The sequence below is a fragment of the Sphaeramia orbicularis genome, chromosome 11 (genome assembly GCF_902148855.1).
Source record: "Sphaeramia orbicularis chromosome 11, fSphaOr1.1, whole genome shotgun sequence".
Lineage (NCBI taxonomy): Eukaryota > Metazoa > Chordata > Actinopteri > Kurtiformes > Apogonidae > Sphaeramia > Sphaeramia orbicularis.
The window spans coordinates 43,448,280-43,472,593 of record NC_043967.1 but is presented as its reverse complement, the minus strand read 5'-3'; the positions used below and the strand labels follow the sequence as shown (position 1 = coordinate 43,472,593).

General features: G+C 35.2%; 2 protein-coding genes across 2 annotated transcripts; both read right to left on the bottom strand.

The window, feature by feature from the left end:
* Positions 1-7,483: 7,483 nt before the first annotated feature.
* On the bottom strand, positions 7,484-8,694 carry LOC115428626 (free fatty acid receptor 3). The gene has a single exon (XM_030147758.1). It carries the CDS (start codon positions 8,572-8,574, stop codon positions 7,573-7,575), a length of 1,002 nt encoding a protein of 333 aa, XP_030003618.1. The 5' UTR covers positions 8,575-8,694; the 3' UTR covers positions 7,484-7,572.
* Positions 8,695-15,054: 6,360 nt separating this feature from the next.
* On the bottom strand, positions 15,055-21,982 carry tekt2 (tektin 2 (testicular)). Its single transcript, XM_030147834.1, has 9 exons — positions 21,827-21,982; positions 21,577-21,702; positions 20,500-20,705; positions 18,696-18,839; positions 18,428-18,542; positions 17,496-17,603; positions 17,196-17,339; positions 17,011-17,090; positions 15,055-15,270 (listed from the first exon to the last, which is right to left on the bottom strand). Exons 1-9 carry the CDS (start codon positions 21,980-21,982, stop codon positions 15,066-15,068), a joined length of 1,284 nt encoding a protein of 427 aa, XP_030003694.1. The 3' UTR covers positions 15,055-15,065.
* Positions 21,983-24,314: the final 2,332 nt, after the last annotated feature.

The following is a 24,314-nucleotide window of genomic DNA, read 5'->3' as shown; positions in this document are numbered from 1 at the left end:
TCAGAACCACTAGTCCTATCAATATATGTAAATAATTCCGGTAAAATACAGTTTCTCAGCTTTTCATGGTCATCAAATAGGATGTTCAGTGGTTCCGTAGTAAATATGGAAACACAGTCATCTTCTACAATATTGATTCACCAATAAAACACATAAAGTTTGATAAATGACAGTGGTTGTAGATGCCTGTTCCTATGTTCAGTTAATGGTATATTTTTCTGAAAAAGTCCCTTTTTCTATCTCTGTTCTGATATAATAACTTTTTTACTCTGAGTTTTTAGGAATATCTAGATTATCAGTACAATACATATTAAAAAAACACCTGATTTTCACAGATGAATGCAAAATGCAGAGGATTCTATCATAGTAAATGGTGATAAATCACTTAGAAAAGGTTAAAATACAGAGAAAACTTATTTGAAAGTCACTGCATAATAGTTCTAGCTCTTTAAGAGTTAAATCTGTCCTTAAGCAGGTGAGGAAGTAACCACATCATTTATTTATAGTGATGTTTACATTTAAAGTTTTATTGAGGTAAAAGATAAGTTCGGTTTATTCACAGAAAAGCTAAATATAGAGTCATTAATGAAGGATATTTGAGCTCAACAACCAAGTAAATTATACACTGGTACAGATACCAGTTTAATGGTACTAATGTTTTTAATCCAGAAACCAGCTCTAAATAATTGAAATCCTAGATGACTAGCCTATAAACTAAACCTAGTCCTAATGTGACTAAATGATACAAACACAGTAAATTAATCAGTTAAGAAAGATTCAACAGACAGATAAACTACACATGGTGACTGCCAATAACATGACACATTATATATTACATTACATTACATATTCATATTTTACATAGATTGAGAAAAATACCAACCCAATTTGCTTATTTAACATTAATAATTTGTTTGATTTGTTACCAACAGCTGCAGTTCTTTGTGAAAGTATGTAAATATTACCAGCAAAATTGACTGTGGACAAGCATAATTGTGCAGCCAAATGTCAGTATTTCACTATTACACATATGATGTTTCTAGATTCATTTTAATGTTGCATTTAATTTACATTTTACTACTGTACATGTACCTTTTAACTACTTCATACTATGTTGGAAATTTATTCTACAGCGATGCGTCATTTTCTATAATATTGTAATTTGTTCTATTTAATTTTACTCAACATTTACTTATTTTATTATTATAATTGTTTTAAATATTCTACCTCTACATTCAAGAGATATTTGTCATGTTCTGACCATAAATATTCAGGATTTAACAGTTTTAAGAAACCATCTGGTTCCTTTAACTCCTACTCTTCATAAGAAATATTGATGTGACATTTATTGTGATAATTATTTACAACTGATATGAACATTTTTATCATGATATTAAACTGATATCAACAGGAATGAGAAGTCGTACATGCTGTAGATGAGATACGTCATTGTATTTATGTCCCTATAGTGTATGTGATCTGTTATCCTGAGAAACAAAGCATCTCTAAAAGTTCATTTTTCATGCGCTCAGAAAAAAAGGCCTATTTTTTAGCTTTCTGATTATATATTTTTCAGCAAATCCAAGTGAGTTTTGAGGAGAATTTTTATCTTAAGAAGGAGAATTTTATCAAAACACAGTATCATTTAATTCTTCAGTTTATCACAAACATTTAAAGATGACACGTTTGATGATACACGATTTTTATCAACATATTGGAGCAAAATATTGTAGAAGAGTAGAGCAGATGTACATAAAAGTGTTTTTTTTTTTTTTTTTACTTCAGTACAATATTTGAGTAAAAGTACTTACATTCCATCATGGTGACGAAAACAGGAATAATATACTTTATATGCGCCAACGTATTCTTTATTCTACTCTTTTTGTTTGTTTTTATCTGTTTTTCATAAAGGAGTTCCAATAAATTCAGCAAAGAAAATACAAGTAACAAGTATTAAAACAACACTTACCAGTTCTTGTAAACTGGACCAAATCAGAAGCCTGATAGACCTTTGTGCAGCAGACATTTTGTCTTGTAAAAGCAGGTAAAGCACAGGTGTTCCTGATAACATTATTTATGGCTCAGGTCCATTTAGTCTAATCAAAAATGAACCAACATGCATTACTGTAAATCATCAAACTGATATGTATAAATGAGATGGAGTCTTTTTAATGACCCTGACAGAGCTTTTTGCAGACTTTAATCTACAGTGGCTGCAGTCTCTGTAGATGCATCAGTTCCAGGATGTTTAGTTTGATCTAAATGGAGCAGATTTGTCATTTATTTTATTAGCATCACCTGTATTTTCCCTGTTGAGACAAGCCAAAACATCTGCTGTGAAAAACTTCGATTAAATTCCCATCAGCCTCTGCATCGGTGGGTATTATAACACAACTCACCTGTTTTCTATCTCATGTTCAGTGCTGGCTGATGTTGATATCTGGGCTCAAATGGTGAACGAAGCCTTGGGGAACAGATTGAATGTACACTTTCAGCTCCTCTGTGGTGTCGTATCCACTGTGTTTGAGTCTCACACACCCTCCCACCAATCCCCAGTTTTATACCTTCACAACAACACTCAACAACAAACCTGTGATTACTGCTCTATCATGTCAAATGATGCCTGTCTGATCTGCTCTGCTCCAGGCTGTACGTTAAATAACTCAGACCTCACGTGTTCTTCAGCAGGTTCATGTGAAGGTTAGTATCATTTACTTACATAACTGTCTTTGTGGAATAAACATTTTCTGTGGTGGAGATATAAATCTAGTATCAGTCTCATTGGATTACTTCGGGTTTCAAGTTCACTTTAATATATCTGAAGATTCCATATAGAGTAACAGGTTTCAAACTTCTGTTACGAGTAATGTCTTGTTACATGACATGATTAAATCACATTTTGCTACTGTATTTGAAAATAACAAATATCCCTATGCTTTTATCATTTTACAGAATTACTTTACATATTGTAATAAATGTTCAAATGAACAAGTGAATGAGTGAAGGAATAAATAAATGAATGAATGACCTGTTGATGATGAGTATGGCTCAAATCAGAACCAGTAATTTCCAGTGTCCTCATGAAAAGACAGTAAGATCAGACCCAGAAAGTCTTTTTATATTCATCCATGTTAACCTTGATTCAAGTACATTTGATGTAGGAGTGTTTTACCTTTTCCTCACAATACATAGTAAATCAAATATGTAACGCAGGCCTAATGCTGCGTTCCAGGCCAGTTTTTGAGACTGTAAGTCACGACTTCAAAGCACGACTCACGACTTTGTGACGTTCCAGGCAAGTCACGCCAAACTGCCTGAGCACAAGGAATTGTGGTAGTTAGTAGTGATGGGACTTTTGGCTCTTTGAAGGGAGCCATTCAATCAGGAGCCGTTCACTATAAAGAGCCGTTCAAAAGACTGGCTCTTTTATGTTTTTTGCATTATTTTGAAACACCAATGTTTTAATGACTAAATAGGCTACATGTGATGATTGACATTACATTTTAAAGGTGTTTAATTGGCGCGGCAGTAAATATTATCTTACCATAAAAAAGAATAGTTAGTTCAAATGTGTGGGCTAAATACATGACATGAGAGGTGACATTAGGCAAATGCTGGAATTTGACCAAAAACATCACGGTACATTATGTGGACTAGTCTGTAGCCTAAAAATGAAGAAGAAAATAACATATTTTCTTATGAAATAACATTTTATGCTCCTCAAAACAAGAACAATAATTGTGTGTAAACATACGGAAAAAACTGCACAAAACACAACAGTGATTAATCACTGCAGTTACTTAAATACCTGAACTGTAGTGCAATTCTCAGAACAAGAACAGTATGTTGGTAAATTGACAGGCAATCGGGCACTGCCCCCTCAAAAAATAAATAAATAAATAAATTTTAAAAATAACGGCTCTTTACAAAGACTTGATTACCATCGTTCATTTCAAAGAGCCGTTCAAAAGATTCGATTCGTTCGTGAACGTCACATCAGTAGTAGTTAGATGTACACAAACCAGCATGGTGGCCCGTACGTTAGGCTCATTTACAGTCATTTCTATCGCCAAAGGTGTTTGTTCTTTGTTTATCTGAGGGAAACAGAGGAGGAAAAACGGAGCAAAAAGCAAGAGAAGCTGTAATACCTTTTATGTGATGTTATTTGCACATTTGGATTCGTATTTGGTATTAATTTATTCTTGCACTCATTGGGCTGAAAACTAGCTAACGCTAGAGTAGCTGCTGATTCTACAGAACATTTGCAGACAAATAATGTCAGCGCAATCACTTGTTTTAATAAACTTTTTTTTTTTTTTTTAAATAAACATTTTGCATTAACACCGCCATTGATACGTGACGTAAGAACTCGGAACTTTTACGAGTCCACGGGTGTGACGTCACAGGTTTGACTGACATTCCAGTGCATTTTCACCAGTAGAAGGTTGGAAAAACACCAGTTACAGGTGGACTGGAACGCAGCATAAACATTTGTATTTTAATGTGTAGATGTTACAAATTGTAGCTTTGAAACGTCATCTTGAGATCAAATTAGGCTGAATGTGGCTCCTGAGTTAAAATGAGTTTGACACCCTGGTCTAGGGTGTTTTGGTTGTTTTGTTGTCTTTGATCCAAAAGTTCTAAATTAACTGACAGTTGTGCAGTGATCATCAACTTTGGCACTGGCGAAAAAAGAGAATCATGTTTTATGTTATGCTCAGGTTCCATTTGGCCAAGTGTATTGTTCACTTCGCCTTGATGAAAACTGTACAGGGGTTAACTTTTCTATAACTCACCTGTATGTTTGATGCAGGATCCGCTGATGAACAGGTGAGTCTGTGTCTGTGGAGTTTGATTGACAGCTAATGTTAGCTCGGTTCTGGAGTCAGACATTTAGAACTCTTTTAACTGAATAAAATGTATTTTTCTTGCTTATAGGCAGCTTTGTCGTAGTTATATTTATGGAACTTCACTAATTAGACTATTAAAGGCTACTGCCATGCAGTTTACTATTATTTGATTAGCCTTTAACAACTGGTGCAACTTAGCTGCATTAGCTGATGTTAGCATTAATTCGTATTGTATTACATGGTCTGCTAGCTAACATGCTAATTAGCTCAGGTAGCATGCCCTTGCCAGTACTGTTATCAAACATAACTGTGTTAAAAATTTATTGAGAAGCTGAAATTACTTGGTGTTTATTATTACACTGTTAGTGGATGTGGTCAGTGTTTTCATAATTTTCCAATTTCACTCCTTGTTCTAGTTTCCATTAAACTATCGTGGTGACCATATTGTGCATCTTCCACACAACAGAATCACAACACAAGCTAATGAGTGACGTCATGGAAGGTTTTTCCACTATTTACATACAGTTGATGAGGTTAATGTTACTTAAGGTGATTTCATCTAAACAAATAAGCCAATTAACATGTGAATAAAACTTGAATTCATTACTATGTATAGATCATTTCTGCACGGCTCACAAAAGACTAAAAAAAAAAGGCATGAAGGACCCATTCAACATAAAGATCATGCTTTATTCTGAGAGTTATTTTAAGTAAACAGTGAAAACTCATACATTTGCAAACAATCATTAATACAGAACCAGTGATTTGATGAATTATTAATTTGTTTAGTGAATCTTTATGTCTCACTACATATTTTTACAGCTCAAATTTGTGTCCATTCAGTTAATCCAAACTCTGCCTGTGACACACCTGAATGAAACAAACTCATAATGATTATGTTCTATGTAAAAGAAAACATATCAGTTTGTCTTGTATCATGGGTTGACAAATGGGCTCTCTGCACAGCCCCACTACTTCCTGAACTTCAGGTAGGTCCTTTATTTCCTGTCTGTCATTATTGGACACACTGATTAATCCAGGTGTGCCTAATTAATCAGTAGTCACAACAAGAAGTAGCAGACACACCTGGATTAATCAGTGTGTCCAATAATGCAAGACAGGAAATAAAGGACCCACCTGAAGTTAAGGCAGTAGTGGGGCTGTGCATAGAGCCCATTCCACTTCAGTGTGAAGCATTCTATTTAGAGGTGATTTTCCTAAAATAACACCAGGTGGAGCAGTTCACCACCAATTTGCATCATTTAATGTGATGTTGAGACATTTAACCAGACTGGCTTATAATTACATTTTATAAACATGAATTTAGGCCAAAATTATGTATTTCCAGGTCTGCTTTAAGTTGTTTCATTTTTTTTCTTTTTTACTGAGTCGGCCCCTGTTTAGTCCAGTTTGTGCGACGTATGAAGGAGACTCATAATCATCTCTAGATTTAATTATTGTTCTCACTGTTGTTTTTTTTTTTTTTTTTTTAATTTTATTATTGTCGTTAAGTTGTGCATTGTTATTGTAGAACTATAGAGAATTGAGTTTATTACTGATCTGAGATGTTGTTTATAGTAGGACAGATGTGAGGGTACAGTGTTAATGTTGTGAAGATAAACTGCAGACTCTATCATTTTATCTTATCATATAAACAGAATCTAAATAATGCTACCTACCAGCAAATTAGGACTGCACACTGAAAACGTTTAGGAAATATAGGAAATACTAACTCTTCAAATTTGCATTTTCATAATTTCAGGTCAGACATAATTCGTCTCAACAGAAAACTAAATGAAATTGAATCCTGATGAGATAATTACTCACAAATCTATATCCACACAGAAAGGTTTTGGTATTGGACTTGGGACTTCTTTGCTGTGAGGTGACAGTGCTATCCACTGCACCACCATGCTGCCCATAAACATGGTTGAGGAACATTGATGAAAAAAAAAAAAAGCATCTGTAAAATCTATAAAACCTAAATTTGTAAGAAGTACATAAAACCCAGATATTTGTTTTTATATTCAGTTATTACTATATTTTGCTGAAAAAGTAACTTTTTCTTCAGTTTTCTCTGTTTTAATACAATGACGTTGAATATATTTAAACATTTCTGAACATCTATGTGATCAGTAAATGAAATATATTGAAAACCACTGGAATTTCAATGAAAAATAAATCATTTAGGAAAGGTTAATTGTAGAGAAAAATTAATTTGGAAGACAAGAATACATCTAGGCCTTTAAGGGTTAAAATATGATGATTATGAGAAAAATGATCACAAACAAAAAAAGTTTTGCACTGATTGCATTTAATGAGTTTCTGTATTTATCTAAAATACATAATATTTTAGACAAGAATACATCTAGGTCTTTAAGGGTTAAAATATGATGATAATGAGAGAAATTATCACAAACAAAAAACTTTTTGCACTGGTTACATTTAATGAGTTTCTGTATTTGATCTAAAATACGTAATATTTCTGTTAAGTTAAGAGGGTATTATTTAAAGACAGCTGTGCTCATGAGTTACGTTCATTATTGCAACAAACATAAATGGCTGGAAATCAGTTAAAATGAAACTGTAGATAAAGTTATTTGACATTATTGATAATCCATTGCACAGGGGAATAATTATGGTACAAATGTGATCATTATCATACATGTGGCAGAACTGTTCTTATTTTCCCTCAGTGGTTCCGTCTCCATCTGCTGTGACCTCAGTCCTGACTCACTCTCGTCACTTCCGCTCCTACTTGGCTTTTATCCGACAGTGTTGCCGCAGCCTGGGCGTTCACCACAGCGTTAGTGATTTTACACCCGTGGCGAAACCCCTCGATGTGGCTAAACTGACTCTGACGTCCACAGATTCTTCCCATGATGCCCCTGGACACGGCCGGCGACAGCATCAGCATGACGACAGGCTCCAGAAAAACGTTACAGGAGCTGGTCAACATGGCGATGCTCCTCCACTCCACGCTTTTTCGCAACGCAAACCCCACGATGTGTGATGTGTTGTAGGGTGCGTAGCACACCACAAACACAGTGAGTGTGGACAGCGCCACAGTCAGGACTCTTCTTTTCCCCACACGAGGCAGATTCGAGTGCCACACCAGGAGGACGCAGCGTAAAGTGCAGAATGATGTCACCAGCAGAGGAACGAGGAACAGTGTAATCGCCATTTCCAGACGTAGTGGTAGCAGCACCTTCAGCTGGGACTCGGTGAATTTGTCGTAACACACAGATTCGTTTCCGTTAGAGGAGATAAAATGAAGTCCTCCTTCAGCCACGAGACTGATACTTAAATGGATGAGGACAGAGGCCCACAAGGCGACGCTGATGAAGCAAGAAATGCGAGCACGCCGATATCTCTTGTAGATAATTGGGAATGCGATGCTGAGGTAACGCCCGACTGTTACCGCGGTGATGAAGAGGCAGCTGCCGTACAACGAGGCGAAGAGAAAGAAGCTGTAGATGGGGCAGATGGGCGCTGGCAGCCTCCAGTCCTTCAGTAAGGTCTCTGAAGCCTTGACGGGCAGCCAGACGACGAGCACCAGGTTGGCCACGCACAAGTTGAGGGCGTAGACCACGTTGGGTGTGGCGCCATGCTTACGAGCCTTGCGTACATAAACAAAAAACACCAGCATGTTGGCGGGAAGGCCGAGCAGAAAAGTGAAGGAGTAGATGGACAGAGCAACGTAGTCCATAACAGACAAGGACATGTCTTCAGCTCAGGACATCGATGCTGATGTGAAGTCCGTCCACTTTACCATGACACACTCCCTTATCCAAAACACGCAAACACAGAGTATTTCACCGCTCCTCCGTCTTCTCCCACATCCACTCATGGTCTCGTAGTCTCTCCATTCGTGGTGTTTTCCCAGACTGCGTTTATGACCGAGGCGTCTCCCTCCCTCATGTTCAGTCTGAGTCTGACACAAGGCAGCGTCTCTGACACAGGTGACAAAAAAAGAGGTGGTGGCCTGGCGTATGGACGACCAGCGACACAGATGGCCAGTGTTTAACCTGGTTAAGAAAGCAAACGGAATAAAAATAACCAACTTTGGTAGTGTTTTTCTTAGATGTTCAATGTTTAAGATTAAAGTGGATCTAATCAAGATCAATAAAGATCTTGAATCACTGAAATGAAAGACAATATTCAATTATGTCGATATCATTCACTTACACACTTGTGTGTATCACCTGCACACTTGTTACTTTATTCTTTATTTACTATTATTATTACTATTTATATCATTCAGTCACTTTAACAAATTAGTCATTTTATATATATATATATATATATATATATATATATATATATATATATATATATATATATATGTATATTTCATTTCATTTATTCATTCATTCCAATCAAAATGATTGGAAAGGAGCAGGATGAAGAAAACTTATAATACCTGCCCCTTTCTTGAAACATCTGCTTACATCAGATACGTTGCCATTACAGTTATTACAGTAAACAGTTTACCTGATAGTCAATGCAAATAAAATAAATCCATCATCCATAAGCTGAATTATGTCATTACATGCTTTTATAAAGCTTCTCTATTCTTTCCCTATACAACCTCTTAAACTGAAAAATATTTGTACAGCTCTTCTCTTCCACTGCCAAAGAATTCCACATCCTGACACCCACAACAGAAATACACATTTTCCTCACATTAGTCCGCACCCTTTGCTGTTTAAAATTAAACCTCCTTCTATGTTCTTCATCCTGTGATACTAAAACAAATAATCTCTGCAAGTTTGCAGGCAAAAGTCCGCTTCTCGCTCTAAACACAATCAGCAATGTCCTTAATTCAACCAACTCTTTAAACTTAAACAATCCTGATTTAATAAACAGCTCATTTGTATGTTCCCTGAAATTAACATTATACATGATGATATGTACACACACACACACACACACACACACACACACACACACATATATATATATATATATATATATATATATATATATATATATATATATATATATATATATATATATATATATATATATACATATATATATAATTTTTTTATTTTATTTTATTTTATTTTTTCTATTGTATTTGATGTTTATTGTCTTGTGCAGCTGTACATTTGAATATTCCCCTTGGGGGATCAATAAAGTATATCTTATCTTATGTTTTCATTTGTCTATATTCACCTAAAATATTTGTTGTTGTGTTACTGTTGCCTTAAAATGAGTCATTTATATGTGCAGAGGGAACCCTCTTTCTAACATAACTCTCAACGGACTTTCTCTTCTTTTTTTGTTTTTGTTTTATAGATTCAAATATTAAGCTGCATTACTGTCACCTGCTAAGTCTGAGTGAGGAATTATTATCCCATTAAACCTAGATAACTTCCTCTAACCTCAGTCTGGACTGTAGGGGAGAGTGAGGGGAGTATTCATTTGTTTGCTGTCCATATTTCACCACTAGATGGTGCTAAAAAATTCAATGCTGAACTTAATTACATTTAAGGCTCAGAGACCAAGAACAGTTTTTGTACCTGATCTGCTACTAATTTATTTAGTTTTGTTTATAGTATCGGTCAGAATCAGGTGTCCAACATCATCTTGATTTTATCCAAGTCATTTGAAGTTTTGATTTTCACCAAAAATAGTGTCAAAATGTGATTAAAGAAAAAAAACAACTTTGTAACTCAGACAAAAACCATATTATTTTTTGGGGTTATTTACAAAATTGAAAATAGATGTTTTAGACTTGCAAATAGATAACTGTTTGCTGGTGTTTGTTAATAACTTGCTACTTTTTTGAAGAAAATTAGAGCCAGTTATCAACTTTAAGTGGGAAAAAATATGATAACTTTCACTATAGAACCTCTACATCCAAATAAGAGCTGCATAATATCACTGAAGCTGAGGAACTCCACTTTACTGTTTTGAAGCATATGTGTGGATTAATGGTTAAAAAATTATTAAACTTTTTGGAAAAATTGAAATTTAAGCCACAAATGATGGTTTTTGTCTTAGAGGGTTAAGTAAAGGAAATTAAAACAAAGATAGTAACCAAATATAAACAAAACAAGAAAGATGAAACACAGACCCATAAACATATATCGGTATATATACTGATAGTGTTTTAGTAAAATAATTTGCGTTTCTGTATTTATTGTCACTCATTTTATCTTCTTTGGCTATTGTGTTGTTTAATATTATTTTGGTGACATAATTTTAAAAAGCTCTTGGGGCTTTTGTCTCAGCTGCAGAATTTATTGGATTTTTATCTCTTTTTTTGGCTTTTCTTTTTCATTGTGCAAACAAAGAAACAAATAATAATATTAATAATATGAGATTAAATTAACAATTTTCTATAACAGGGTTTTAACAGAAGATGCAGTGGGTAAATAGATGAAAAGGAATAGAGAAATATGGTTTATGATAAGAAGAAGTTTAGCAGCACCTCTTTTTTTAATAAACAGTTACATCTTTCTGACATCTAGCACAATTTATTGCATGGCTAATATTATATTTGTTGATTCTTTTTGTAATTCCACTTCTTGTTGCACATTAAAATGTCATTAGTTGAAGTGACAATGGCAAAAATATTTATTAATGAATGTTGATGTGAATGAATCCTGGGTGTGGTACAGTTGAATTAGGTTGTGTATGTGGTTTGCGTGTCCATCCTGGTCCTCCATACCTGTGGGTGTGAGGGGGGTGAGGTGCACACGACATCATGACATCAGTTCAGATAAGGAGATGCATCCACTCATGCAGAAGCAGGGGGCATTTAGCCGGCACCAGGATGCCTTAATTGCCCTCACAGTGAAGGGCAACAGACAGGTAGCATCTGGGCCCTTAAGTGAAATGATTCAGAATAATTCAGCGTGTCAGGAAACGCATGGCCTCCCCCTGAAACAGAGCCAGTCCAAATGAAACCAGGGCCGGGCAGTAAAGTCATAAAACCACAGAGCTGATGGTCGATGCGAGGCAGACGATGGCTTTAGCTTTCAGATGTGGTGATTTGTTTGTGGCATTAAGACACTTCTCACAGTTTAAATGGGACAGAATGAGTCTTGGAGGTGTGTCACGCACATGGCTGTTGGTGAAAAAAAGCAAAACATCACTTCATTATTGCAGAAGGATGGAAGTGGAGCAGAATAACAGATACCGAGAACTGTGCTTTCAAGAAAAAAACCTGCATGAGGAGATCAGAACAGGTGCAAAAAGGTGTTTGAATAGAGAACTGATCCAGTTTTTTCAGCAAATAGGTTTGATATCTGCACGTTTGGTGTCTTTAAATCAATGTTTGCTGAGTAATTACTACAGTATTTACCTAAATGGATTTTTCATGATGGTGACTTTGATTTTTTTCAGGAGGCCTCATGCAGAGATGAATAACTACCAAATATCTGGCTTATAAATACACTGTAAGCCTGGATAAGATGAGTTTACTTTAAAAAAAAAAATTGAGAAAAGTGGTTGCCTTAAAAAAAATTAAATAATGATTAATGATGAGTAAATAAATAAGTTCAATGCACTAAATTCCAGGTTGATTTAACCCATAAAGACCCAGTGCTACTTTTGCTGGAGTTCCCAAATGAAATTTTCAGTCTATTTAACCTGTCCTAAGTGGTTTATCACCAGTTATTGTAATATTATCCTCTTTATTTTGTATTTTTTACTGTAAACTATGTATTTTTCTATATTTAATTTGCTCTATTTAATTTAGATGTTCATAAAAACTCAGGGTTTATTCAAAGGCTATGACATCAAAACAGAAAAAAAAGAAAAGAAAAGACTTTTTCAGCAAAGTTAACATTAACTGAACAGAAAAACAAACATCTACAACCACTATCATTGATCAAACTTCATGGATTTTACTGGTGAATCAATGTTGTCGAAGATGATGGTGTTTCCATGGTAACTACAGAGCCTCTGAGCGTCCAAATGGGTAAAATGTGATGACCATGAAAAGATGACAAACTGCATTTTACACCAATTATTTACATGGATTGATAGGATTAGTGGATGAACAGGTATTAAACAGTTTATATCAGTCGATGCTTTTGGTCACCAGTGGAGGTTTGGGTCTTTATGGGCTAAATAAAAATATTCAGTAAAGTTAATTTATCATGACTTAAATTTTTTTTATAAGGCTACCACTTTTCTCTTTTCTTTTTTTTTTTTTTTTTTATAAAGTAAACTCACCTTATCCAGGATTACAGTGTAAATCAAATAAACTGGAAATTACCATTGCCTCTCCATATAACTGTATTTTTCTAATACTAACATGCAGGTTTGAGGGAGCATAAACTCACTTCACCAACTTTGTATCTAACATCTTATTTAATCTATACCTTTGTCAGTGAACTAGGTGAGAGGATAAGTTTAAAGTGAGGTTCCATAAACTACTCAAATCAGAATGTTGACCTGTGTGTACATCCTTATGGCCTCAGATAAAGGTGAATCATTTAAATAATTCCTCATAATATTAACATAATCTATTCTTTTCAATGCTCAGTAACATTTTAACCTATTTTGACATGTTTTAGGTCTAGTCTGTTTTAAACCAGATGGATTTTTTTAGTCATTTTCAGTAATTTAACACTATTATTTATGTGTTTAATCACAATACAGTTCCATAGTTTAGCTGCTGGAAAAATACATTTGAGTGTGCACTGCCTCTACCAATAAATTAGGATTCAAGCAGTGGTTGACCTCATAATGAACAACACTTTCTGGTCATTCATGACAAATAATATGAGACAGAAGGTGGTGAGCTCATGTTAACAGTGAAGACTGCAGCTGGAATTAGTTATTGGTTTAGGCTAAATATTTAGCCTTGGGTTTTTCTACAAAAAACACTTAATGCTGCACTTTAATTTATTGATAATTTATTGTTGATTATTTAATGTATTTATTTGTATTTGCTGTTCCAATGACCTATCTCATATTTGTATACCGATTCGCGTTTGTCACATTGCACTTTGAATGTTGAATGTCTGTGGTAAGCTGCAAATGAATTATCCGTATGGGATAAATAAAGTTTTCTGAATCAGACTTAACAGAAACTTTGCAAGAATGACAGAATGGAAGCAACAGCATAAAGATACTTGTGTTATTGTAATTCAGTCGGTAAATAAACCAAAAACATCGTTCACAGTTACTCACCGTCTACTGAATCAACAGTTCAGTGTTCAGATCTAAAACATGATTTTCAATGTGATTTATTCTTGAAAGATAAAGTTTAATTGGGACTCTCTAATCCAATTCATTTCATTATTTATTGTTGAATATCTCAGGAAATTACAAATATTCAACCTTTTTTTTTTTTTTTTTTTACCAATTTACAAATAAATTCTTAGTCTCAGTAAATAAGCATCATGTTATTTATTTTGTGGTTTGGTCTTTATCTGTTGACTGTTCCAGATAAAGTGCCAAATGTATCCGATGTAATGTTGCCCCCAAGTGGCTAAACACCTGTAGTTCACCTGGTAAATGAAGCATGATGAGAAAACTGACTGAGAATAAACTGATGAGACTGTTTGTCGCTTGGACTCAGTGCAGTTTATGATAGAAGATACAACAGACTTAAACAGGATTCTTCAGACAATAAACTCCCATAATTCTCACCTGCTCAGGTTTAATGTCTGTTATTGGATTAGTTTGTGTCAGTTGTTGAGGATTTAGACCAAATAATCAAAAACCGAAAGTGAAATAAGGCAAGTAACATGAAAAAACTGTTCAAATATCACAAAAACACTATAGTTTCAACTCAGGAAAATTGCATACATTAACAGACAGTAACACTGTTATGTTTCACAAATACCTCAGTCCAAGAAATTCACATTCACACACACACACACACACACACACACACACACACACAGTATAATGTTTATTTGTTTTGTAAGAGCAGCAACTTTTATCAAATTTATCACATAAGCTGAAAATTCACACAAAAAAGGTTTTTCACTGTAAATGTTCCCACAAAAACAGAAATACATAATTTTAAGTTCAATATTTGCATCTGAGATCAGATGCAGTGGACCACAAATATAAAATGTGAATATTCAAGCATAATTACATCATATCACATCAAACCATTCACTGACACTGATTTTTTTCCTTTACTTTGTCATATTTGTCTAATTTCCACTACATGATGGAGGTTAAAGCATTACTCCCACACTGAATAAATGATCCCAGTAACTGTTGGGTGTGAGGCGTTCACTGAGCCAGCAGCTGCAGGTTGCTCCTTCCACTGGAGTTTGCCAATGGGACCAGAGGCACCGGTGTCGTATGAATGCCGGAGGTCGACCTGAGGCGCGTTCGGGTGTTCATGCTTCGTTGCTCCAGAGACAGGGCTTGTTGTTTTCTAGACAGATCCTCCAACATACGAGAGTGATGAAGCTTCATCTTCTGCAGTGAGTGTCTGAAGAACGACAAGAAAAACAAAACAAGTGGAGGTCAGAGGTAAGGAAAACGACTGTAAGTGGTCCTGAATTTCTCTACATATGTATATATATGTCGAGGCCCAAAACGGAATCTGGCCCAATTCAGAATCGGGCCGGCCCAGAATGGAATTCTATTCTAGGCCGGCCTAGAATGGAATCCTGCTGCTATAATGTTATTTTTATACCATGTTTAATGCTAATGATCTAAATTATTACAAAAATCAATACATGGAATTTGCAAATATGTGAAAAAAAAGGAAACAAACAACATTTTAATTGTAAACTATAATACACTTTATTTACAAATAGAACCTAGTGGTACTCCCCACCAATATATGGTACAGTGAAATCGACTGAAATTGACAATAGTTACTCAAGGTATGTAAGACTGAAAATGTAAAATTATGACAAATTATGGAATTATGGATCATTTGCATTAAACATGGTATAAAAATAACATTATAGCAGCAGGATTCCATTCTAGGCCAGCCTAGAATAGAATTCCATTCTGGGCCGGCCCGATTCTGAATCGGGCCAGATTCAATTTTGGGCCTCGACATATATATTGATAAGAATACATTTCAGGGACACAGTGTATTATGTGAACTTTACTTTTGTGTAGTTTCCTGTATAAAAGGATGTTTGTGAGTTATGGAAAAGGTTTTGTGTCTGGGAAAATGAAAAATGCTTCTCTGTTTTGGAATGTAAATTATATCTCTATTTACATTCCTTTAATTTGTGTTCATAGATGTTGTCAAAATCCACAGATACATTAATAAAGCTCTAGATTTTGCTTTTATTTGTCATTATTCTTAGAGCTATGAAGGTTATTTTTGACGTAATAAGTTACACAACTGCATACACTTAAACAAAATAATATAAATTTGGTGGCAGTAAAACTGAAAAATCCTGAAAACCAAAAACACTGCACAGTAATATTACAACTCATTTCTGATTTCATATAGAAAACATCATTATTATTATTATTATTATTATTAGTAGTAGTAGTAGTATTAATAATAATAATAATAATAATAATAATAATAATAACATTATTTATAGTAATTAAGAATATTATAATTTCCAAAAATGTCATTCTACATAAATATTTTTTTTCATTCTGATGTGATCTCTTCGTAATGACCAATATTTTGATTAAAACCCTAATTCTATTTTTCTGATTACAGCAACATTTATACTGTACTTTAATTATGTAACAGTGTTACATATAACAGTAACTATCCTTAATAATTATGCATGAATCATACAGTTGTGGAAAAAAATATTAGACCACCCTTGTTTTCTTCAATTTCTTGTTCATTTTAATGCCTGGTACAACTAAAGGTACATTTGTTTGGACAAATATAATGAAAACAATAACAATAGCTCATAACAGTTTAATTTCAGAGCTGATATCGATCCATTTTCCATGTTTTCTTGATAATAACCAAAATCACTTCAGTTCTTACATCATTATCTATGGCATTGTACTGACAAAAACAGTGCTTTTAGACATTCCATGTTTTCTTTTCTGTCTGTTTTAGTCACATGATACACACAGGAGTTAGTACTTGATTTCATAACCATTGTTTCTGATGACTTTTGATGGTCTAATAATTTTTTCCACGACTGTATATGATCACTGATAATAATGATAATGATACAGTAAAATAATTGTCTAGTTTTGACCACTAGATGTTGATGACACACTGACTCACTGAGCTTCAGAGAGTTTCTGTCTCAGGGCCAGAATCGTTGCCTCCAGTTGATGGACTTCATGTACGAGGCCATGCTGGACCTGGACGACACACAATACAACATTAATACATTCCAATCTAACAGGTTCATTCTATACTGGTTATACTGTGTCTGATGTCCTGTCTTTGACGTGTACAGTCTGAACCTCGTCTCTGCACAGGTCCATCCCAGGTCTCTGGGTCCTGTTCTCCAGTCTGGTGTGGGCCAGTTTCACAGACGCTGTCTTCGCCTGCAGATCTGCATCCAAACCCTGGATGTCACTCTCCATGTCTGCCATTTCATTTTCAGTCTAATAAAAGAACAAAACCAACACCTCATAAATGACGACATATTCCACTTATGAGAATTAATGACAAATTAAGACATCTGCAATCGGTTGTCTAATCACAAAACATCCAAACATCAGTAAGAAAAGATAAAAACTTAGTATTAAATGTTGTAACACGTTTTTTATTTGCCATTCCAGCTCATCGCAGGCCTGCTCTTCATGGTGAGTTCGCTTTCGGAGAGCGAACTCTGTGGCTCTGCGCTGACACTCCAACTCATTTTGCAGCTAAAAAGTAAAAAACAGACAAAGAATTAACTGCAATTGTTGTAAAGGAGGTTGTCAGTGCTCAAAATTGAAGAATTTGTGTAATATTTGTGGTGTAAAACAGGAGGCAACAGCTGATGATACATGTGTTCCAATCAAAAGGACATAGTGGTATAAAAGTCATTATAAGAAGGTATCAATAATTTGGAAACCAACACTTTATGGCCAAAATATTAGGACACATCACACCTACAGCTACTCCCACTGATTTGAAATAAAATGTTCATGTCATGACAAATGTCAAATCAATATTTCTCTTTAACTTTAATAGCTTATTTTTCTCCTGAGTGACAGTTAAAGAAACCGAACTGTTACATGTTGACTAAAATGACTATATATGGTCAAAATGTGACAAATATTTCAGAAATCTAGAGGTGGAACATTTAAATCAAGTACAATGGAAAAAAAAGCATAGATGGATATTGTAAATAAATAACATTGAAAGACATGAATTTAATCTGTCCCTATACTTTTGTCCATGTAACGTATTTGATGTTTCCACTTCCCAATGAGCAGTTCATTTACAAACCATATCTACATGTTCATATGTAAGTGGGCCCTCCACAAAGAAATACATTAAAATGATACAAGGAACGCAGACAAAGACTTCAATTTGTGCGTATTAAAAGACATTTAAAGTAATCACAACTGGAAACAGAGCGTATAAAAAACAGTTTTAAACAAGAGCAGAATTACATCCGCTGTCATTTCAGTGTAAGCAAGTCCATGGATGCATAATTTATTAAATGTTGGATGAGGTTGTGTTTAGGTAGATGATCACTCACCTGAGCTCTGCTGAGACTAATCTCCTCCCTCATTTGCTGGGACACTTGCATCGCCTCATGAGCACAAGCCACATTATACTGACTGAACTGGACCCACTCCTGAGGGGTGCACGAACTACAAAACAGTACAGTATGTCACTAACAGAGTTGTTTTTGCAAAGTGATTAAAAGTAAAAAGCTAAAAAAATAATACAATATACCCCCAAGACATACAGTGAACATTCTTTTCCTGCACATTAGTTTTTGCTCGCTCTAATGGCAGATTTACCCTGTAGGAATACGAGTGGGGTTGGTCTTCAGTGAGATCTGTGCTGACTTTATTGTAAGAGACAAACAGGTCATATCGATGTCCAGAGCGTCCATCTTGTTCTGAAGGTCAGCAGTCAGCTGATGCCGAATCTCTTGTAAAACACTGCAAACAGAAACAGGAGCCAGTTAGAGAGCTGCAAAATGGGACGAAACAGATTTTGTGTGCAGTTTTGTCATCACACTACACTGTAGAGATGGAATGTAATTAAATACTTTTATTAAATTTGAGGCAGTTGCTCTACAGGGTGGGTGAAAAGTAACTAGGCATTAAAAATTGGTAATAAAATCCATATTCCTATTACAAATTTGTTGATACAAATGATACATGTTCTTTATTATATGGGAAAATGACAGTGAATCTGAATATTTCAACATAAGCACTGGTGGCCTCAACCAGTTTCCTCAAACGTTCAGGGATAGAATGAACAACCTTCTGAAGGACGTCATCTGGGATATCATGGAGAACCTCCTGAATCCATGTCTCCAAGTCCTCCAAGGTTTTGTCTTGTACACCTCCTCTTTTGTGTGACCCCACAGGTAAAAATCACATGGAGTGGCTTCAGTGATACTAAAAATTCTCAAAGTGATTTCTAATGTCTAGTTACTGTTCACCCACCCTGCACTACATCATGAGCTTTCACTTCAAGATTTGTTTGACAGTTTTAGTCATTTTTATGATTAGAATTCTTAATCTCCTTCCTGTGCAGCCACATTTTCAACTGATGAACTTTCTTGGATGAGAGTTGAAACATTTGTAAGAACAAAACTAGTCCAGTTGAGCTTCAAAAACCTACTAAGAATGAACTATGACCTGGGCCACTGAGAACTTACACAGACACACTGTCACTAAGCTGAAAAAAAGGCCTGTTTATCTGGGCTCGTGAAAAGATGAGTGTATAGAATATGATGCTCTACTGTAGATTAAACTACATTAGTATAAAGTACTTCAAACTGATTCAGCCTTAAATATGCGTGGCTACAAAATGCAACATAAACATTTCTGCAGCAGTAAAATTAATCATAAAGTCATCAGAATCATACAGTAAAACACAGACAGGGACCATTTTACTGCATGATCCCCTTTATATAAATTAAACATATTTTGCTGATAATACTTAAATAATAATAATAATTAAGCAAGGTTCTGAATACAGAACTTTTACTTGTATTGGAGTGTTTTCACAGTGTAATATTAACCCATAAAGACCCAGTGCTCCTTTTGTGGTACTTTCAAAAAGATTATTTCTCTCTTTTTAATCATTCTTAAATGATTTATCACCATTTATTGTAATATTATCCTCTATATTTTTATTTTTTTTAGTTTTCCTATATTGAATTTACTGATCATATAGATGTTCATAAAAGCTCATATTAAAGTTAAGGGTTATTATATCAAAAACAGAGAAAACTGAAGAAAAAGTGACTTTTTCAGTAGTGATATCAATAACTGAACCTAAACCCAGTGTCTCCATTCACTGTCATTGATCCAACTCCATGGGGTTTACAGGTGAACCAATGTTGTAGAAGATGAGTGTTTCCACAGTAACTACGGAGCCCCTGAACGTCCAAATGGGTCATATCTGATAACCATGAAAAGACGAAAACCTGGACTTTACAAAAATTATGTCCATGTTTTAATAGGATTAGTGGTTCAACAGGTAATAAACATTATAGATGAGTAGAGGCTTTTGGTCACCAGTGGCTGTTTGGGTCTTTATGGGTTAATACATTTATGATTCTTCTCACATTATCTCGTCTCTTACCACAGATGCTCGAACATCTTGTCTATGTGCTGCTGCAGAACCTGCTGTATACGTTCAATCAGCTCCACCTCTTTCTTCAGCTGCTCATCCACGGGGTCGAAGACCAGCTCGTAGCCTCGGCGTCCATCTCTGAGTGTCAGACATTCAGTGCTGACCTCCAGAGGGACAACAGTGGCGGCCAGGGCCTGTTCAGTTTGTTCTTTACACTGTCCCAGAACACATGAAGAATAAAGTCACACAGTGTAGCATTTAGGACAAACACAGGTTCATAAGATTCTAAATATCTGATACAGAGATCCTCAGCGCTAGTGAAATGTTTTTGGGTCTACCACTTGACGTTTTTGTTCCATAACCCTCAGGAAAATGACTGTCTTATTGCATCCAACCTCAGCAGTGATGGCGCATCTGACCACGTTCAAAGAGAGAAAGCTTTATTTTGCCTTTGCCAACAGGAGGTCATGACAGTGTGACAGAAAATGACACTGAATCCACATTTTTGCACAGACTTTGGCTTTTAAAGGCTGTGGTCTGAAACTTTTGATCAGCTGATGAACAGTCTACTTCAGTTTAATTGTTGTTTTCAATAAACTGCTTAGTCTTTTTTGGGTTTTTTTTGTCTCACACCCATTTCTTCTTTTAGCATTTTGAAACTCTACTTAGAACCTTCTGAAGATCCAACAGTGCAAAATGTAAATTCTTGCAATTTTTCAACCAGAAAGCCTCAGATCAGCTGAAACCCTCAGTTTATTTAAATCCAGGTGAAAGACCCACCTGTTCTCAGCTGCATTTGAATAGAGTTTTTATTCAGAAGCTCAGATCTGCACTGTTTCTTATAAGTTTAAAGTTTTATCTGTTTTATCTATTTTTTTTTCTCATGCCTATACTTCTCATTGCTTCCCTGCTGTAATGCTTTTAATATTTTATGTAAAGCACTTTGAATTGTCTTGCACAGGAAATGTGCTATATAAATAAACCTGCCTTACCTTCGTCTTAAAATTTTGATCGGGAGCATCTCTCTAAATATTACAAGTACAAAACAAAACAGGTTTAATTAAGTTTTCAGACAGTTGAAATTACCAGAGTCAGAGCTTCCATTTCATCATCCACTTTCTGTGCACAGTCTTCCAGTGTCTCCTTCCACCGTGCGATGTCCCAGACCCGGTCACTCAACCGGCGAGATGTATCGCTCTCATCCCAGTTTGTCTGCAATGATAAGTGGAGAGAAAAAAAACAAATCTATGGACAGCGCATTGTGTTGTTGAGTGTTTGTCTTCATGTAAACTGAGGGAGGGGACTCTCTTTGGACATCCTCATGAAGTCCACCTACCTTCCAGCTGGTTTCGTTGCGTAGGGCCCGTCCCTCTTGACGGATCACGTTGGACACGAGTCGCTCATGTTGTGCTGTGCTGCTCAGCTCCTGGTTGTTACTGTCCCACTCCGGCACATTGTGTCTCAGACCAGGTTTAACTGGAAGAGCAGACATCCTCCTGCAGCTACGTCATACGAACAGGACCAAAATCTGATCATTTCAGTTACACAAGATAAAACACATTTAACACTTTAATGGTATGTGTTGTAATTATTTAGACTCTTTAATCTTAGGTGCAGGACTTTTATCAATAAGCACTTTGTGTCACATTTACTTCCATCTGTAGTTGCATTCATTTTTTTGGCAAAATCTTGGATTGATGATGGAAAGTCGGAACACTGTGTAAAGTCTTCACATCCCAAATACTCTTAATGGAGGTTCAAGTTTGGATTCTGTGGTGGGCAATCCATTTGTGTGCATGATGTCTTGTGCTCTTTAAAAATCTGATGTTGATAAATCCTGGTGTTGTCATCTTTGAATATGTCTAATCTAATCCACTGATATTCAAACCTGCTCATTCAATATATTCAGGTTCAGCTGACCTCATTTTATGGACACATATGCCTGAACCTAGACCTGACCAACAGAGACAAACCCAGATCATAACACTGCCCCCACAGGCTTGTACAGTAGGCACTAAGTATGATGGGTCACCACTTCATCCACCTCTCCTCTCATCCTGATGCCACCACATGACCTTTTTCCAATGAAACACAGTCCAATCTTGATTAACTCTGCAAACTAATGTTGTTTAAGAAATGAGAAGCTCCTCATTCAGTTAAACAACTTGTTGCATTTGAACCATTTTAATCAGTGCAGTAAATATCCAATGGAAGGATCTGAATTATTTGTTAAGTTAAATTCAAATGGTAAGTAATTGTATGACCAGACAGTTTGGGAATGTGTCTAAAGCAAATGTGTACTTTGCTCAAACATCTCCTAGTTTCATGTCTAATTAAATAAACACAAAAGACATTTTACATAATTTATGTGCTGGCTCATGTTTTGTCTGTTAAAGACTGTTATACCTACAGAAGAGGATTAGGGCCACTGGAAAAAAAAAAAAAAAAATTAAGGTCCAATATACATTTTTTCATTATTATTCTGAGAAAAAAGTCAGAATTCTGAGATTAAAGACAGAATTTTGAGAAGAAAGTCTGACTTTTTTCTCAGAATTCCAACTTTAATCTCGGAATTCTGACTTTAATCTCAGAATTCTGACTTTTTTCTCAGAACAACAATAAAAAAATATTTAAAACAGAATTCTGAGGTTAAAGTCAGAATTCCGAGATTAAAGTCAGAATTCTGAGATTAAAGTCAGAATTAAGAGAAAAAAGTCTGAATTCTGACTTTTTTCCTCAGAATTCTTGCTTTTTTCTCAAAGTAATAATAAAAAAATATACTGGACCTTATTTTTTTTTGTCCCAGTGCACAAAATCCTCTTCCATATGTACCTAACAGATCAGACATTAATTACATGAAACACCACGAAAACCTGCAACAAATTAAAATGACAAGTAGTAATTTTGTCTTTGCTTAGGTTAATAACTCTATTTTAATTGCATGTTCAAACTATGAACATGTGAAAACAAATATAATCCAACAAACAGCCACAGTTTATTGTGTAAATGATGTGTGTTATTGTGTAGAGCCCATGTACTGTGTAGCTAATGTGTTGAGTGTAACTTTAGAGGTCTGAGCAGGTATTAAACTTAAAACATGACCATTACCTGTAAACTGGACTGAGTATACCGTTTATATGAACAACACGACAGACAAGAGGTTAAAACTGAAATAAAACCACAAACCGACTACACAGAAACAGGATGCACAAGTTTTCAGTGACAGCAGAAGCTCTACAGAGGACGGACTGGAAACATTAGATAAACAAAAGGACAGAACAGTTCAAAGAAACCGAAACAGGACGAAGAAGTTAAAGCGTTGTGGTTAATCGTTTGTGTCTTAGTCTTTTTTAAACACTTAAACCTTATTTTTACTCACCGGAACTATGAATGATCAGTTAATGTGCGCGTGCTGGTTGTTCTGGACCCCGGTTTCCCATGGCAACCGTTCGGACCGTCTCCAGGCAACGAGCTGGCCGAGACGACTTAATAATTAAAATACTGTAGCCTAGCAACGGACCTAACAGTTTTTAACAGCAAAATTAATTTGTTTTAGTTTATATCTTAGTACATTAAACTGTTAAGAACGCTTTAAAGTAATGTTACATGAAGAGGGGCCAAAAATATTGGATATAAATAAATAAATGAATGAAATAAGTGGACGGAATACTCATATTTTACTGTACAGTAACCACAGTGCGACAAAACTAAATAAACGAATAATTAATTTATTCATTTGACTACCAACGTGGTTTAGAGGTGGATGAAATACTCAAAATTTTGTAGTTTAACATACTTGTATCAGTGTTACAACATACATTTTT

Excerpts from the sequence above, each read along its gene's own strand:
- LOC115428626 (XM_030147758.1), bottom strand. The coding sequence starts at position 8,574 with ATGTCCTTGTCTGTTATGGACTACGTTGCTCTGTCCATCTACTCCTTC.
- tekt2 (XM_030147834.1), bottom strand. The coding sequence starts at position 21,982 with ATGTCTGCTCTTCCAGTTAAACCTGGTCTGAGACACAATGTGCCGGAG. Across the intron at positions 17,340-17,495 it reads TGGAATGGCAAATAAAAAAC|ACTGAAAATGAAATGGCAGA; the intron begins GTGTTACAACAT and ends TTCTTTTATTAG. Across the intron at positions 17,091-17,195 it reads TGGACCTGTGCAGAGACGAG|GTCCAGCATGGCCTCGTACA; the intron begins GTTCAGACTGTA and ends TGTGTCGTCCAG.